Raw genomic sequence first — 18,357 nt, 5'->3', positions numbered from 1 at the left:
TTTGTTCCCAGGGCTGGGCAAGAGGAGGAGAGGAATTATTAAGGCGTGAAAATGCGTATCTGAGATTTACAGACTCTCTGAAGTCTATAGCCCCGTACACACGTACCGATTGTCAGCCGAACGATCGGCCGTCTTTTGTCCGGTGCTGTCCTGTCGGTTGAAAAGTGATAGAGACTGCACACGAATTTTGTCGGCCAACAACAGCCGACTGCAGAAGTGATGTAATGTGATGGTTAACTTTCAGTGTGTTTTTTCTTCTCTGAGCATGCCCAGTCTTGCTCATCTGCTGTTTGTCGGCCGAATTCTGTACTGACTGAGGAACAATCGGCCGTTCTGGTGTTGGACAACAAAAATTTTAAAGTCTGCACGCCAGATTCTGTTCGGCCGAAAAGTCGTTGTCGGAAGCATCATACTAACAAGCCGCCGATCGGTCAGTGGCCGAATATTTACGGCCGACAATCGCTACGTGTGTACGGGCCTTAAGGGGCCAAAATGCCTGAAGAAGCTCATGTATGATGGAGTGTACAGGCTTATGCTCACTGGGCTTAATGCAGAACTAAAGACTTAATACTTACCTGTCCAACAGTCCTGTGCTGGCATCTTTTTCTGAGTGCCAGTTTATGGGCCTCTTCATTGGCCGTCAGGTTTGATGTCACCTCTGTGCATGCGCAGTTGGCTGTCATCCCAGCATTTAGAGACTGGCCTGGTGCTGTAAGCTGATCTGTGCATACCCAGCTTAGTTTAGAGTGCTGAGTAAGACCGCAGGCAGACAGATAGAGACACTTTATTGCAGAAGAGACCTATAAAAGTCTGCCTGCTGTTCCTTACTTTAGTTCCGCTTTATAAAATGCCCTGTGTACAGGTGCTGGGCATTTTATTTTGGCCTGTAAACGCCCCTCTATGTTAGTCTATGTGTCCATGCACACACAGGCATTTACAGGCATATTAGAAGAGGAACGTTTACAGGCTGAAATAAGAACGCATCACCAGCGTGTTCAGCAGAGGAGCTTTTGAGCAGAAAAAAAAAAAAAAACATAAAAGGCGTGTTTAGGATAGACGTGTATAGGTGTGTTTGCACTCTAATGGCCAAAATAAATGAATATTCTGGCCAATGGAATGCATTAAAGTTGTGTTCCAGCCTCCCCCTCCAAAAAGTAAAATTCAGCAGCTACACATGCTGTAGCTGCTGACTTTTAATATTAGGATACTTACCTGTCTTGGAATCCAGCGATGTCGGCACCTCATCCAATGTTTCCATCAGCTGTCGGATGCTGCCGCCGTTGCCGGAAAGGTAAACCGGTCGTAAAGCCTTGCGGCTTCATGGCAAGGTCCCCAGTGCGCATGCGCAAAGTGGTTACTGTCCAGAAAGCAGAGAAAGGAGGAGGGGGGCCGGACTGCTGATGTACCCTGCCGCGGCGAGGTTCAATGGAAGTGGGGACAGAGTACCGGTCAAAAACAGGTACCCCCCCCTCGGAGGGTGCCAAATGTGGCATCGGAGGGGGGGGGGGAGAGACAGATAAGCGGAAGTTCCACTTTAATGACAAATGTGTGTAAACACATGTGCAAAATGAGGCTGCAGAGCTGCTTCTCACCAGGTGGAGTCCAGTGTGTTTTTTTTTTCTGCATCAAAAATGCATGGACAGTGTTTATCATAGATTCCAATGGCATAGATCACACAATGCAGTCAGCAATGGTACAAGATGCTGTTCTTTTTCTGTATGGAAGGCATCTGGAAAATGCAGCGGAGGAAGAATAAAGCCCCGTACACACGTACCGATGGTCGGCTTACAAATGTTCCTCTTTTCTCCCCGGGATGTCGGTGTCTGCTGAAAAGTGCAAAGACAGCACAAGGACAGCACAAGAATTTTGTCCGCCGACTGCAGAAGTGATGTCATGTAATGGTTAACTTTCCCTGTGTTTTCTATTTTCTGAGCATGCCCAGTCTTGCAAATCTGCGGTCTGTCGGCCGAATTGTGTACTGACAGGCGAACAATCGTCCGTTCTGGTGTCGGCATACAAATATTTTCATGTTTGCACGAAAGACTTTTGTCCGCGGATTGTGCGCAGACATCTGTCGGAGGCACCATACTAACACGCGTACAATCGGCAGATCCTTCGTCCACCGACGTTTGTATGCCGACGATCGGTACGTGTGTACGGGCCTTAAAGGGGAAAATGTCCCGCAATGTATAAAAACACACAATGTGCATTCAGAAACGCATCGGGAATGCAGGATTGGAGGATTGTGGAGGGAAGCGACCAGTCACATGGCTTTTTACAGCTTTTTTGTTTTCCTGCTGGGAGTAAATGAATAAAAAGGAGAATTTCACTCATTAAAATGCAAACCAATTTATAACTTTTTTTAAATGTGTATTTTGGGATATTTTTGGTGTTATTCTGTCTCTCACTGTTAACCCCCTCAGTTGTGTATGAGCCCCACAGTTGTGACAGGGACGATCAGAGGAAGTGTGAATATGGGGCACAGACAGATATACAAAGCTGCCAGGGGTTCTAATCCCTCTTCTCTCTATCCATAGCTAACACCCAATGTGTGCCCCTAGGTCTCCGCCCCCTCCTGACAGCCCTGTCCCGTCCTATTCATCATTACCTTCCCAGTTATTGGCGGTGGGCGGGGCGCAGTGTATGGAGGGGCGGAGTCTTCCCTGCAATCGCTCCTCCGCTTTCCTGTGTGGGAGAATCCAGAGCGCTGTGCGCAGGTCCGGTGAGCGGAGTACCATGGTTGTCTTCCCGGGCTCTGATCTGTGATCTCTCCGCTCTACACTCCGGTCCTGGCCGGGAGGGATCGCTTACCGCCGCCGCTGCCGCTCTTCGTTTTCCTGCTCCAGCCTTTGTCTGCTCTGGATATATAGAGGGGAGCGGAGGATCTCACTATGATTGATAGCAGCAAGAAACAGCCCGGCTTCCCGGAGATCTTATCTGCCAGCAGTCTGGAGGCATTGAGGGACAAGGAATGCCTGGACATGAACAGCCAGAAGAGTCTGAAGGAAGGTCAGTGCGGGCTGATGATGGGGGATGCATTGCTATGCAGACATGACTCCTGTGTGTGCAGTGTCCGCATCCTGCCTGCCTGTCTATATTATACAGCATTCTCTACTTCATATCATTACCATCAGCATTCTCATCCTCTTCTCCTTCTCACATTCTATACATCAACTTCTGCAATCATCATTTCCTAAAGTCTGCCATTGTAAGGAGGATTGGTACACCCCCCCCCCATCCTATATCCCCCCCCATCCCCTTTCCCCTCTATTCTTTAGAAATGGTCTGCAGAACAGCAGTAAATTGTATGTCACTGTGCCCAACCTGCAGCCATCCGGGCCCCTGCAGAATCTTTGTTGCCTTGTTATAGCTGTGATTTCCTGCAGTCTCATGTAAGATGTCTCCAGTCTATTACTATCTCCTGAAGCACGTCCCCAGCTTCAGCAGCTCCAATAGAATGTCTGCAGTCCCTGTCAGTCTCCTGCAGCGTGTCTGCAGTCCCTGACAGTCTCCTGCGCCGCGTGTCTGCAGTCCCTGTCAGTCTCCTGCCGCGTGTCTGCAGTCCCTGACAGTCTCCTGCGCCGCGTGTCTGCAGTCCCTGACAGTCTCCTGCGCCGCGTGTCTGCAGTCCCTGACAGTCTCCTGCGCCGCGTGTCTGCAGTCCCTGACAGTCTCCTGCGCCGCGTGTCTGCAGTCCCTGACAGTCTCCTGCGCCGCGTGTCTGCAGTCCCTGACAGTCTCCTGCGCCGCGTGTCTGCAGTCCCTGACAGTCTCCTGCGCCGCGTGTCTGCAGTCCCTGACAGTCTCCTGCGCCGCGTGTCTGCAGTCCCTGACAGTCTCCTGCGCCGCGTGTCTGCAGCCCCTGACAGTCTCCTGCGCCGCGTGTCTGCAGCCCCTGACAGTCTCCTGCGCCGCGTGTCTGCAGCCCCTGACAGTCTCCTGCGCCGCGTGTCTGCAGCCCCTGACAGTCTCCTGCGCCGCGTGTCTGCAGCCCCTGACAGTCTCCTGCGCCGCGTGTCTGCAGCCCCTGACAGTCTCCTGCGCCGCGTGTCTGCAGCCCCTGACAGTCTCCTGCGCCGCGTGTCTGCAGCCCCTGACAGTCTCCTGCGCCGCGTGTCTGCAGCCCCTGACAGTCTCCTGCGCCGCGTGTCTGCAGCCCCTGACAGTCTCCTGCGCCGCGTGTCTGCAGTCCCTGGCCGCCCCTGCGCCGCGTGTCTGCAGTCCCTGGCCGCCCCTGCGCCGCGTGTCTGCAGCCTCTGGCCGCCCCGGCGCCGCGTGTCTGCAGTCTCACACTGAATTTTATGTGCCACCTTTTAATGTTGTTAAGGGCTGCACATGAGACCCCCAAATGTAAAAAAGTTGACCACCACTGTTGTATGTAAATGATGGCCCTTGCATATATCTAGTATTGTAGGGCTCATTAACATGGGTAGGAAGCTATAAGAAGAATTGTATGTGTCTAAATGTGAGTACTTCAGGCCAGATTTACATTTGTGTGATGCAATTTTTCCCCATCACTCTTTATGTGCGTTTTACACCATGTTTTTAGGGCGCTACCATTAAACTCTATTAGAACATACATTTTATAAAAATGCACCATGCAGGACTTTGTGCTTTGATAAAAATGCACATTCCAATAGAAGTGCACCTAAAAAACACGTGCAAAATGCATGTAAAAATGACATTGAAAAACCAGAGGCGCAGATGTGAAAGGAGCCTTAGGTGCGTCTTGTAGGCAGGATTTTGTGCTAGCTCCGTCCATAAGATCCTGCGTTTCCATGCATACGCTGTATGAATGAGCAATAAACTCAGCCACGGTCCGATTTTTCTTGTTTAGCTGCAGTGCCGTAGATTTGAATGTTTTTTATATGATGTAAACATAGAAGCCTAGATTGGCTTTTGTGTAAAGAAAATCTTCCCCACCCCTCCACTTCCTGTGCTCTCTAGAGAAGAAGGCATGATGTCCCAACCTGGTGTTTAAACAAGTCTGGGGGATGACATCATTGTTCATCTGTAATGCTGAAGGGAGGCAGGGAGGAATGAGGTGTAAATCATTACCTCTCTCTTTTCTGCTTCCCTGTTGTCACCCGATCTTGTCTGTATTCATTTAATCATTGCTTAGCTGATTGCAGTAGGACAAGCGCTCACATTTTGGATCTAGTTACTGCCATACACATCTCAGGGTGGATGTTTTTTTGTCTGTTGTATTGTTCTGTTTTTCACACTTACATATTGTCCTTGTTGCTTTGTATTCCCATGTCGGCTAAAAGTGTTTACATTATGTTTGAAATGAGTCATCTGCTGTGATGTATGATCTTCTTTCTGAAAGTCGTGTAACTCTTCGTTGTATATGTGAAGTGTGCCTGTGGTCTGTATGGGAGTGGCATAGGCAGGATAGGCTGTGTACTTCTAAGTACCTGTATTTTAATCATAGCATGCATGATGTGAACTTGTGGTTTGAGCTACAAGCAGCCGCAGAATTTTCCATAGTAAGCACCGCAGGCACTTGTCACCCAGGCAGACAATGCTATTTTGTTATGAGATCTGTCATTGTGTATAGCCAAACCTTAAGAGACTGGAAAGTATTTGCTCTGCAGTATTCAGTACATTAATCTCGTCAGACATTTCTGCAGCTAGGCCTACCCTGCTTTAAATACCCTGCACGTGCTTCAGTTTCCAATAATGTCTCCATGAAAGCTCTGTATAGAAAAAGATGTACCTGATGGATTACCAAGAAAAAAAGAATCCCAATTTTAAATTGAAAGAGATCTTGCACCATGTTCGAGAAATTTTGCAGCAGCTAACTAGGTGCCCAGGGATGCCAAGTCTGAGCCTTATCCAATGGTGATTGCACAAGCATTGAGGAGCATGAGCCGTCTTACTGAAATTGTTAGGACAGTATAAAAAGTGAATACTAAAATACAAAGTTTCCAACCAGCAGCCCTTTTCAGGAGTGGTTTAACCAGTTTGTACATACACGGATCCAAGTTGCAACAGCTAAAAAAAATGGGAGTAAACTAAAAAGCCATCCCCAGAATAGTAAGGGGTTAAAGCTGGCCATAAACTCTGCACATTTCACCCAGTTCTTGGCGGCTGTGGATGAATGGCCCTTCCACCAAGCTGCCATTGACTGTAAAATCAGTGTAGAGGTGGGGGGGTTATTGGTTTGGCTGTCAATCAGATGGCAGCTACTGTCAAAATACAATAGCCGACTCTGCAGACCCATCATTCCACGCTATTTCGCTTGGATGGAGGGATCTCTTCAATTTTTTTTTCTATTAGTCTAGTTATAGCAGGGGTCTTCAAATATGGCCCTCTAGTTGTTCAGGAACTACAATTCCCATCATGCCTAGTCATGTCTGTGAATGTCAGAGTTTTACAATGCCTCATGGGATGTGTAGTTCCACAACAGCTGGAGGGCCGTAGTTGGGGGATCCCTGAGTTAAGCCCGGTACACACGCACAGATTGTTGGCCAACCGATCGGCCGTCTTTTGCCCAGTGTTGTTTGTTGGTTGAAATGTGCTCTAGACTGCACTGGACTTTTGTCGGCCAACAAAAACCAACTTCAGAAGTGATGTCATGTTCTGGTTTACTTTCTGTATGTTTTTTCTTCTGTGAGCATGCCCAGTCTTGCTCATCTGATTTTTGTCTGCCGAAATCTGTACTGACTGAGGAACAATCGGCCGTTCTTTGTTGGCCAACAAAAATTTTATAGCATGCACACCAGATTTTTTTTCGGACAAAAAATTTGCAGTTAGTTGTCGGAAGCATCATACTAACAAGCCGACAATCGGCAGATCGGACGTTGGCCAACAATTTACAGCCAACAATCTGTGCGTGTGTACGGGGCTTTATACTCAATATTGTTCCAGCATTCACTTGTGCCTATTTACAGCTAGTACCCATTGGGGTATACAGGGGCTCCCCTTTTCTTTGGTAAATTTGTAACATTTGTTCATTCTCATGTGTAGGATCTACTATAGTGATTAAGTAAAGTTATGCAATCTTTATATTCTTACATTTGTTTACTTTATACTTACAATAGATGTCTCTGTTCTGTTTTGTATGGAAATTAAAAAAAAAAAAAAAAAAATCTTGAAAGTTAAACTAAAAAAAAAGAGAATTTATCAGTATATGGCCAGCTTTAGAGCCATGGTCATGTTTTTATTGTTTGTGTCTCCGTTGGAGAGATCCAACCTCTTTGTCCAGATGACTGTCACCAGGGTACAAATTATGGGAATCCAGAGGTCTCCTCTCTTGAGAAATTTCCTGGTATGGATTTAGAATAGGAAGTAGGGGGGGGGGGGGATATCCCCAGTGAAGCACAAGCAGCAAGTAAGAAAAAAAAAATACCAGGGATTTCAGTCCTTATCTGAATTATCCAAACTTGCCAAAACACGTTTTGGCTAGTGCTACACTTTAAAGGATAAATTTGCCTTTCTAAAAAAAAAAAAACGAATGCACATTTTTTTTTCAGGTTAAAAAAGTGCTTTTATATATTTTTCTTAGGAACCCGTAAGGCATTGCGGTTGCAATCTCAGACTCCTGCAGACTGTCTGTGTATCTCCTATTTCCGATACAGGCAGGCAGTTACACAATGACAGGAAGACTCAATGAGCTACCTAAAGCACTTACAGCGCCCTGGTAGTTCATTGAGAACTGCAAGCCATTGGCCGCAAAGGCTGTCGGTACTTGTAGTTCATTCATTCACAGATTTCTGTGAATGAATTAAGTGGCCATTCTTTTCAAATTGTGGCACCATGTACAGGGAGAAAATACAAGGCCCACTGTCACAATTGGGGGGGGGGTATCAGCACGAGGCTGCAGAAGTGGGAACATAAAACATTTTCCCAAAGGTTAAGTTATCCTTTAAGGACCCAAACAACAAGATGTTTTAGAAGTATGCCACAGATTTACAATAGCTGTATTTTTTCACACAAGTCAGGCTACCATCAGCACAGCCTCAGATATGAACGGTCACAATTGAAAAGAATAGGGTTTTTATGTTGAACTTTGTCACGCATCGGGAAATTTGCAGCCAAATGCTCTGGTGTGAATGGGACCTTAGAGTACTAATCTCTGCTACTGAAAGTTTGAAGATCATAGGCTAAAGCCTCATACACACGATCAGATTATCGGACGATCTTTCGTCCATTTTTTGTTGCATGATAGTCTCATATGGAAAGTGAAGAGGTTACTTTCATACGAAAATTCCCCTACGACAGAATTCTACTTCAGAAGTGATGTCATGTGTTGAGTTGTTTTGTATGTGTTCTTTCATTTCTGAGCATGCCTAGTCTTGCTCTTACGATTTTTTTCGGATGAAAACTGTACTGATTAAACAAAAATCAGACGTTGTTTTGACATACCATAACATTTTTTTAGCCTGCACATCCAGATTTTGTCATCCGGAAATTCGTAATCAGCTGTCAAAAGCACTATACTAACAATCCGAAAATCGGCAGATCATTCGTCGGACGAAATTTTACTTCCAATTTTCGTATCGTGTGTACAGGCCTTTACTTCACACAGCTTTAAAAAAAGGGATATTTTATTTTAGTCATGTGACCTGCTATTTTAAATTTAATTGACCTTTTAAAATAGGGATCATTATCCTGCTGTGTTAGCTGTTCACACTGAGCCTCAATGCAAGTATTGATATTGTCGTCAATGTTACCAGACAAGTGATTTGTGAATAGCAGGACTCCATAATGTTTATGAAAAATTCAGTAATCACAAGACAACATAACTGGTCTGGCCGAATGGCTGGGACGGAAAGAAGCCCGTAGTGTACGTGCCCCTAGGGTGGCAGCCTAGGGGTGCCTTAATCTCACAGGTGAGGGGCAGCTCATCTTGAGTATTTTGGCACCTTGGTCACTGCACTGCACACTTTTTGGGCACCTGCCTCTCGGGATTGGCCTTTTGGCTGGGGCCAGAGGAATTTTTTATTCTTGGCCGGAAGGCCTGCCATGGTATTTCACTATGGCACTAAGCACTTTCCCCACCTTTTTGTTTGTGTGTTTTCTTTGTTGTGTCACTTCACTTTCATCTTTTCTTTCACATGATGAGTAGGGTGTGGGTCCTCTGGCCTACATTGAAAGTATTGGGAGGGGTCCGATATGGCCTTTTGGCTTAGTTCGCCCTCTCTCATAGGGTCTCCCTTCAGGGGAGCCCCACCTAGTACTTGGGGTTTGCCTGGTTTCGGCCGGGCAGACCATGTAAGTACCTCAGTCCCTGTCAGGAGTCTTGCGCCCCGGGGGATCAAGGTCAGGGTCCGTCCTCTTTGGAGGTGGATCATTTCGCACACACTGTGCACTTTTTGTGTTTCCCACATTTGCGTGTGTGCACTCTTTTATGCACCGGCTGTTAGTCTGAGTGTGTTCACACACCACGGGCTTTAGAAGAAAAAAACACAAGACAACATAAAGCATACTAGTGGAAAAGCTGACCAAAAACACAAAATCCACCCATTTACTTTGCTCCCCCAACCCCTTACCTAAAATATTGATTAAAAAAAAAAACTTGTCTGTTGAAGTCATACTCCTTTAGTAGTTGTAGTCCAGATTCTGGGAGATCATGCTTGTGAACTGTTTGAGCATCTTCTTTTAAGATTTAGGATACTCATTCTCCAGGATCTAATCAGAAGGAGCGGGATGATAACCTCCCTGCATTACGGAAGCCCAGGGGTAAAATACAAATAATACATTTTTTTTTTTTTTTTTTTAATTTTTTGCAACATTTTGGCATGAGGAGAACAAAGTTAATAGGCCGACCTTGCTCGTAGTGCAGGGTCCACTTTAGGTTCCCTTAGTAGTTATAAAGCAATGCTTATTCTCAAACTACTTGAATGCATAAAGCTTTGAATCCTTTTATATTTTAATCTTTTGTGACAAGGCTATGGATATTCAAGTATTTACATACATGTTGGCAAGCAGTAAATTGGCTTTAAAATATACTCTTTTTGACCTCTGTAGCTGCAAGTACAGTGAGGCAATTCGTCCTAAAGTGATACTAAATGTATTTATTTTTTTTGTTTAAAAATAACAAACATGTTATACTTACGTGCTCTGTGCAGTAGTTTTGCACAGAGCAGCCCAGATCCTCTTCTCCGGTCCCTTGCCGGTGCTCGTGGCCCCTCCCTTCTGTCGAGTGCCCCCACAGCAAGCAGATTGCTATGGGGGCACTCGACAGAAGGGAGTGCCCCCACAGCAAGCAGATTGCTATGGGGCCACCCCGTGCTGAGCTGCTGCTGTGTGTCCATTCAGACACAGAGCCGTGGCTTGACCCTGCTCCCTCTCTCTCCTCATTGGCTCACTGACTTTGACAATGGCGCCTGCTGCTATGACTCAGCCAATCAGAGGGAGAGTCACGGGCAGCCAAAGCTCTTGTGCAGAATCGCTGGATCGAGATGGGGCTTAGGTAAGTATTAGGGGGGCTGCTGCACACAGGTTTTTTTTTTTTATCCTATTAAGATTAAAAAAAAAAAAAAAAACCTCTGCCTTTTGAACCACTTTAAACACAGTGTCGAAGCACTAAAGAGTACCAGTTACATTCCAGTAGGCATTATCTAGTACAAGTTATAAAAAGCAAGAAAACATCAGAGTGGTTTAAATGAGTAATGCCTCTTTCTGTTGATAGAGTAATTTAAAATGCTCCTTAGTGCAAGTACCAGCCTATATTGTGCAATATCTTTACCAAAGGTTACATATTAGATATGTGTCTGTAAAGTGTTAAGCTCGGACTTAAAAATGTAGAAAAACCACATTGACTGTAGCCTGGGGTGGCAAGCTGCTTCAAGCTAAACTACTTTCTTAGCATAGAGGTAGAATAGCAAAGAAGCTTTTCATATATAAATGTCATATCCTCATTTTATGCAACGTTCAGGCCTCCGAATACACTGAATAGAGCAGTAGAATTTTTGGTAAAATACATATTACCAAGATTGGATCCCAAATCACGTTTTTTGTCTTTAGAGTTGCCAAACACTTGACATGATTTTTTTTTTTTTTTTGTTTGACAGAAGAGACCCTATTGATCTCTTCTGTCATAAATGCTTTTCTTTGCCAGTCATTTAGTGCCGGTTCACACTACTGTGGCACGACTTTGGGGGCGACCTGTGAAGTCGTGTGCACCGCGACTTTGGCGCGACTTGCACGGACTTCATATAATGAATGTCTATGCAAGTCGCTCCGATGTCGCCCCGAAGTAGTACAGGAACCTTTTTCTAAGTCGGTTCCCGTAGCACACAATGGACTGCGACTTGTCAGGCTGACCAGTCGCCTGACAAGTCGCGGTAGTGTGAATGGAGTCTTAAAGTGATTGTAAAGTCTCCTTTTTAAAAACAATACCAAACATGTTATACTTACCGGCTCTGTGCAGTGGTTTTGCACAGAGCAGCCCAGATCCTCCTCTTCTTGAGTCCCTCTTTGATGCTCCTGGCCCCTCTCTCCTATCGAGTGCCCCCCACAGTAAGCAGCCTGCTATGGGGGCAGGCGACCAGCAGCAGCTCCTTGTGTCCATTCAGACACGGAGCTGCAGTTCGGGTCCACCCCCTTTTTTCCTGATTTGCTAACTGACAGCTGCGGGAGCCAATGGCGCTGCTGCTGTGTCTCAGCCAATTAGGAGGGAGAGTCCCAGATGGCCAAAGGACTTGTGGACATCACTGGACAGAGATGGGGCTCAGGTTTGGTATGAGGGGGGCTGCTGCACACAGAAGGTTTTTTTTCTTAAAACCGAAGGATAAATAACCTGCTGCCTTTACAACTCCTTTAATGTACAGTAAGCCATGCATGCGAAGCTCAATGTACAGTTAGTCGGTTCACACTAGCGTGACTTGTCAGGCGACTTGTCAGCCTGACAAGTCGCGCTCCCTCGCGGTCCATTGACCGCTACAGGACCCGTTCTAATAGGAGCGACACAAGTCGCTCCGACTTAGAAAAAGGGTCCTGTACTACTTCGGGGCGACCTCGGAGCGACTTGCATAGACTTCCATTATGTGAAGTCCCTGCAAGTCGCTCCGAAGTCGTGGTGCATGGTAATGCACAAGTCGCCCCCGAAGTAGTAAGGAGTCTTGTTGCCTCAGTGTGAACAGACTCTAATGGTACCTCTCAGTGCTGTTATAATTTGACTTCAGTGCAAATGTTTGGTTAGTTGTGTAATCATGGCTTAGCCAATCAAGGGGTTGAAAAGGATGAACCCAGAAGGAACACTGGGAGAAGATGGAAGCGCCTGTGATCAGCAGGAGCACTGAAATCTCTGCACTGGAGGGGATTTTTTTGCAATTATATCTGCTATAGCGTGCTAATATATTTGCTCATACTAGCACAATATGGCTAACGCCTCCTGGGACCCATTTAAAAAAAAAAAAAAATAGTTTAATTCCACTTTAAATACCCTCTAGAAGACAGAAGTGATGTGGAAGTCACCAAGAGGAACCTCTGAGGGCTGCAAGGGACCAGGAAATGAACACACCTGGACCATTTGGTTTCTCAGCAGGCTTCGATGTTAGATTTCTCCACCGGAGTGGGCTTTCAAAGAAGTTAGTATTTACTCTTTGCTTTTACAGTTAGGGTTTTTCTTTGGCTAATTCCTGGCAGGGTCACTTTAAAATACAGCAGATAATATGCTTAGTATTAAAAACCTATCAGATTGAATGATTGTCATCTGACAGGAGCTATCCACCAGGCAAATAAGTGATATCTCCTAAGTGTGCTTTAAGTGGGGTACACACTAGTAGAAAATCTGCAGAAAATTCCCGTCCGAGGTAACATCGTACAATTTTCGCCTAGTGTGTACACAACTTTCAGCAGCCGATGCTGACATTTTCAAGGAAAAAAACGGAGGGACAAACGCCAAAATGTTTATGGTCCGTCCCCAGACGACCAATTTTCGTTTAATGTGTATGCAGTACGTCAGTGAAAAGCGCATGGTCTGAAGTTTCTGACAACCCGGAAGTCTAGGAACAAATGTCCCCCTAAAAAATAAAAAATCAGACGAGAAATTTTGTGAACATTTATGCCCTGTCAACTAAAAACGGTTATGAACGCTGAGCAAGAGAGAGAAAAATCGGAGGATATTTTGTCCGATTTCCGTCAAGTGCGTACGAGCCTTAACATGCAGCAAGTTGTATCTTGTGGATAGACTGCATTGAATGTGGATCTGACCCACTCCCCCATGCAGTATATTAAACCGTTCTTGATATTGTTAAAAATTTCTCCTTCGGTAATACACTTAAGTCCATTGTTTTTGAGAATAAAAGATAAGGTTTACGGAGACCTCTCTGCCTGTCGTAAAATCACCTTCTGTTAGGGTGTGTGTGTGTTTAATAAAAGTAAACATGAAACAAAGGTGTGTTCCCTACAATCTTCTCTCTGATAATGTGTTCTTTGCACCACACAGCAATAGAAGCTGGGGGTTACCTTTGTACTTGTATCCATGACAAAGCTTTTTCCACCAAAAGCTAGTCTTTCACTTGGGCTCGGTTCACACTGGTGCGATGCAGTGCGGGTTCCCGGGCAATGGAATTGCCGGCCGTTCACACTGCCCTCTGCAAACCGCTGCGGGTGTCAATACAAAGTTAATGACACCCCCAGATCGGTTCACAGATTGCTGTGCAAACTGAGAATTCGGACAGGAATAAGATCGCATGGGTGTGAACACTCATATGATCCGATTCTGGTGCAGACAAAAAAAGGGTCCTGCACGAGTTCTGTCTGAATGCGATGCAAATTCTGAATTTGCATCTCGCAGACATCACGTGATCTCCACAGCAATTGGGTGGGAATCACATGCAATGTCTGGCATCGCACCAGTGTGAACTGAGCCCATGTGTATGCTAATCACCCCACGCTGATTTCTTTCATATCTCCAACTTGGTAAAAGTATTGATATCTCCCAGCCTGACCTCCCTTTATTTGTACCCCTCCATGAAATCCCACAGTTCTTGCAGCACTCTCATTAAAGTTAGCGTTTGTAAAGGCTGTTTTTTTTTTTTTATAACTTTCTTTTTTTTTTTTTGCATTAAAAAAACCCTTTCATGTTCAGCCCCCCCCCCCCCCAATACTTATCTGGGCCCGATCTTGATCCAGTGCTGTGCCTGAGAGCAGTAGCTATGGGATGAGGAGCCAAGGGAGCTGGCAAGGGGCCCTACAATAGGATTAGGGCAGCTCTGTGCAAAGCCATTGCACAAAGCAGGTCAGTAGAACATGTTTTTACATTTACGCTCCATGCACACTAGTGTTTTTTTAAGCTCCTAGAAGCTGTTAGCCTTTTTTTCTCTGCTACTAGAAGCTAAATGGTGTTATCCTTTGAGTCCATGCACACTACTTTAGGCTATTAGCGTTTTTCGAGCTTCAGCGTCTAGGAGCAGAAAAAAAAGTTTGAGTGTTCTTCTTTTTTTTTTTCTTTTTTTTTTTCAGCAGAAAGAAAAACTCTGAATGCTCCTGAGCACTTCTAAATGTTCCTCCTGCTTTTGAATGCTACTAACAGCCTTTTTTTTTTTTTCACTTCATGTAATACAAAAATGCTGACAATATGCTAATGCTCTAATGCTCCTAAAATCCAACTAGAAGCTGACACAGAAATGCTACTATCCGCATTTTTCATCCAGCGTTATTTTTTAGCTATATTTGTGTTTATGAAAAATGCTAGTGTGCATGGAGCCTAACTCTTTTGCAACAGAGAGTAACGTTACCCTTGCAATAAAATAAACTAAGCCCAAAATCAAAATTTTAAGTGAATATTATTTTAATAAATAACAAAAAACTTTACAAACAGGCTACTTGCCTGCTCTGTGCAATGGCATTGCACAGAGCGGTCCCGAACCGACTGTTCTTGGGTCCCTCACCAGTGCTCTGTTTCTCTTTTTCTAGGTACTGCACCATAGGAAGCTGCTTTCTATTGGCGCACACCTGTGGGCTCACTCCTAGCAGAGCTGTGTGCTCATCCCCATCTCCTGCTCCCTCCTTAGAGGAAATGAGTGACAGCAGCAGGAGCCTATTGCTCCCACTGCTGTCACTTGTAAGGAGAGGAAGAGCAGCACTGCTGCAGTAGGGTGCACGGCTGGATTGAGATAGGACTTGGGTAACTATATTAGTAGAGGTAAAGGGGCAATATAACCAATGGGACGTCCTTTCAGGTTGTGGCTGCGTTAGTGTTTATTTTTAAGGCAAAGAACATTTTTAGCAGGGTGTATTTCAGTGTTTCTCAACTCCGGTCCTCAGGGCACACTAACAGGCCAGATTTTAAGTATTACCTTGGGGAGATGCAGACTAGAATACTGCAATCACTGAGCAGCAAATGATCACACCTTAGATGTATTTCAGTTTTCTTGCAAACCTGGCCTGTTAGTGTGCCCTGAGGACCGGAGTTGAGAAACACTTGTGTATTTGATTTAAATCAAGTCGATATATAAAATCATTTTCTAAAGAGCAACGGTCATCTCAATCCCATAGCGGCTCCTCCTCTGACCGGTTGTTGATTCACTGACAGTCCCATTCACTTTAATGGGATGGCTGGTGATGCAGCAATGACACAACAGGGTGAGGGATGTGGCGGCAGCAGGTGAGTGGATACCCGCTAACGGGTGCTGTCATGATGGATCTGAAATTACAGGTGCTCTTTAAATGTAAGGATCTATGCTTGCTGGTAGTTAGAATCTTTAATATTTGCAAACAAAATGAAGGATTTCAATTTAGAATAATAAACTGTCAGGTTAGTAAAACCACAAAATTACAGAACAGATTCAATCCTACAGTTTGTAGTGAATGCATTAATGCAGTGCATGTTATCTCTGCTTGCAGAGCTTGGATTCATTAAATAAGTTTACCAAAAATGTAAATATTACAGAATATACAGCCTCATGCTACATAACTAAGCTCCATTTCATGCTGAATAAATAGAAAGCTATCTTTAGATAGATTTTTGCTCCAAAAGCATTTTATTACAATAAATTTGATAGAAATAAAAAATCAGATTTTTTTTTTAATTAAAAAAAAAAAAATCCTATTTATTTATTTTTTTAATCATTGATTTTTATCCACTCTGGGTTTCTGGGTGGCCAGCAGTGTATAAATGCTCATTGTTGTTATGGAAATGTCAGCCTTAGAAGCAATGGCCAATAGGAACCCTAGACACTGCATGCATGTAAACATTGCACAGGCATTACATGCGTACAGCAAATATGCAGGATCTTTCTTGCCAGCAAGATCATGGGTTTTTTGTGGATATATTTTGGATCCATCTGTGTGAATGAGCCCTAAGAACAAGAAGATCCTCTGCCCAGCCAGTATGTACAGAAACTGCAGTGTTCTTGTCCACCAAAATATTCAGTTGTATGAAGATGTCTTGTACATTTTGAAATACGTGGCAGTTTGCTGTCCCTGCGACGTGTTGCATTGTATACAATTTATACCAATTGCCTTCCTTCATTGTATTCAGAAAACAATAAAGTCATTGATCTAGAACAAAATGTCTTTTCTTAAAATGGTGCCTGCTGTCTGTGCTGTTCCATGTTTGCACCTTTTTGTTACAGAGATATGCCTCCTCTCTGATTTCATTCCAACCAGGAAATCACATTGAAAACATGGACCTCCAATCTGTTCAGATAGCATTGTTCCTGAGTGTGACAGTTAGCAGACCCGGCATTCCAGCTTAGAAACTCTACAGTTGTGTAGCAACATACCATCTTCCTGGCCTCCCCAAACCCTTGTAATGTGACACTTGCTAACCCCCCCCCCCCCCCCCCGATATATATTGCCAGTAGCTACTAATGCATGAGAAATCTTTCAGCTGAACTGAATTGGGTTCTGAGCATAAGCATATAAAATATTGACCTTTTTTAGTTCTTTTCATTTATTTTATGGTATTGTAAAGCTTCCTATGTTTTTAATGTTTAATATGACAAAGACTTTTTTTTATTTTTGCATAGAGTAGTGAAGAGTTCAATCTATCATTTTTGCTGTCTGTGTCCCAAGCTTTGAAGATTTCCCTTAGGCTCCTTTCACACGGCTGCTCCGTGTGAAAGGTCCGCTGCGGGACTTTTTTTTTTCCACGGAGCGGATGACATTTCTGTCATCCGCTCCGTGTGCCCGCATATCATCCTATCCGTTTGCGGATGATATGCGGACATAATGTAAGTCTATGGCACTGCGGATGTCAGCGGATGACACCGCTGACATCCGATTTTCCTTCCTTTCCATTTTTTACACGAAAAGGAAAAATGGGGTTCTGTTCCGTTCGTAAAAACGGAACAGAACTGACAGGAGGAAAATCGGGTGTCAGCGGATGGTATTCTGCTGACATCCGCAGTGCCATTCACTTACATTATGTCCGCAAATCATCCGCAAACGGATTGGATGATTTGCGGACACACGGAGCGGCCGTGTGAAAGGAGCCTTAGTCTCCTCTTCTGTACATACGCATTGACACAAATGCAAAAAACAAGTTTAGTAGCTCAGAGGTTTTTTTATGTTATAATGATGGTTTTAGTATGGAGATTACAGGTTAAAGCAGTGAACAGTTATCTATGGATAATGGGTTCATTAACATGATGGAGGTATGCATGTGCTAAGATCATATACTGGGTGTGTGTGTGTGTGTGTGTGTATATATATATATATATATAATATATATATATACAGTGGGTACGGAAAGTATTCAGACCCCCTTAAATTTTTCACTCTTTGTTATATTGCAGCCATTTGCTAAAATCATTTAAGTTCATTCTTCTTCCTCATGAATGTACACATAGCACCCCATACTGACAGAAAAACACAGAATTGTTGACATTGTTGCAGATTTATTAAAAAAGAAAAACTGAAATATCACATGGTCCTAAGTATTCAGACCCTTTGCTCAGTATTTAGTAGAAGCCCCCTTTTGATCTAATACAGCCAGGAGTCTTTTTGGGAAAGATGCAACAAGTCTTTCACACCTGGATTTGGGGATCCTCTGCCATTCCTCCTTGCAGATCCTCTCCAGTTCTGTCAGGTTGGATGGTAAACGTTGGTGGACAGCCATTTTTAGGTCTCTCCAGAGATGCTCAATTGGGTTTAAGTCAGGGCTCTGGCTGGGCCATTCAAGAACAGTCACGGAGTTGTTGTGAAGCCACTCCTTCGTTATTTTAGCTGTTTGCTTAGGGTCATTGTCTTGTTGGAAGGTAAACCTTCGGCCCAGTCTGAGGTCCAGAGCACTCTGGAGAAGGTTTTTGTCCAGGATATCCCTGTACTTGGCCGCATTCATCTTTCCCTCGATTGCAACCAGTCGTCCTGTCCCTGCAGCTGAAAAACACCCCCACAGCATGATGCTGCCACCACCATGCTTCACTGTTGGGACTGTATTGGACAGGTGATGAGCAG

At 44.6% G+C, this 18,357-nt stretch overlaps 1 protein-coding gene across 6 annotated transcripts in view; it reads left to right on the top strand.

The window, feature by feature from the left end:
- MRTFB (myocardin related transcription factor B) overlaps positions 1-18,357 on the top strand; it is a 496,818-nt gene that overhangs the window by 321,229 nt on the left and 157,232 nt on the right. For 2 of the 6 annotated variants that reach the window (XM_082260030.1, XM_082260027.1), the window contains exon 1: positions 2,820-3,009. The exons of the other annotated variants lie outside the window; for them this stretch is intronic. In XM_082260030.1, coding sequence (XP_082116156.1) covers positions 2,892-3,009 — 118 coding nt within the window. In that variant the 5' untranslated portion in view covers positions 2,820-2,891. Of the gene's footprint in view, positions 1-2,819; positions 3,010-18,357 lie in introns of those variants that run through there. 6 annotated transcript variants of the gene reach the window in all.

This window comes from Pelophylax lessonae, assembly GCF_965119305.1.
Source record: "Pelophylax lessonae genome assembly, chromosome: 6".
NCBI lineage: Eukaryota > Metazoa > Chordata > Amphibia > Anura > Ranidae > Pelophylax > Pelophylax lessonae.
Note: the sequence above shows the minus strand (reverse complement) of the source record. Positions and strands in the feature narration are given on the sequence as shown.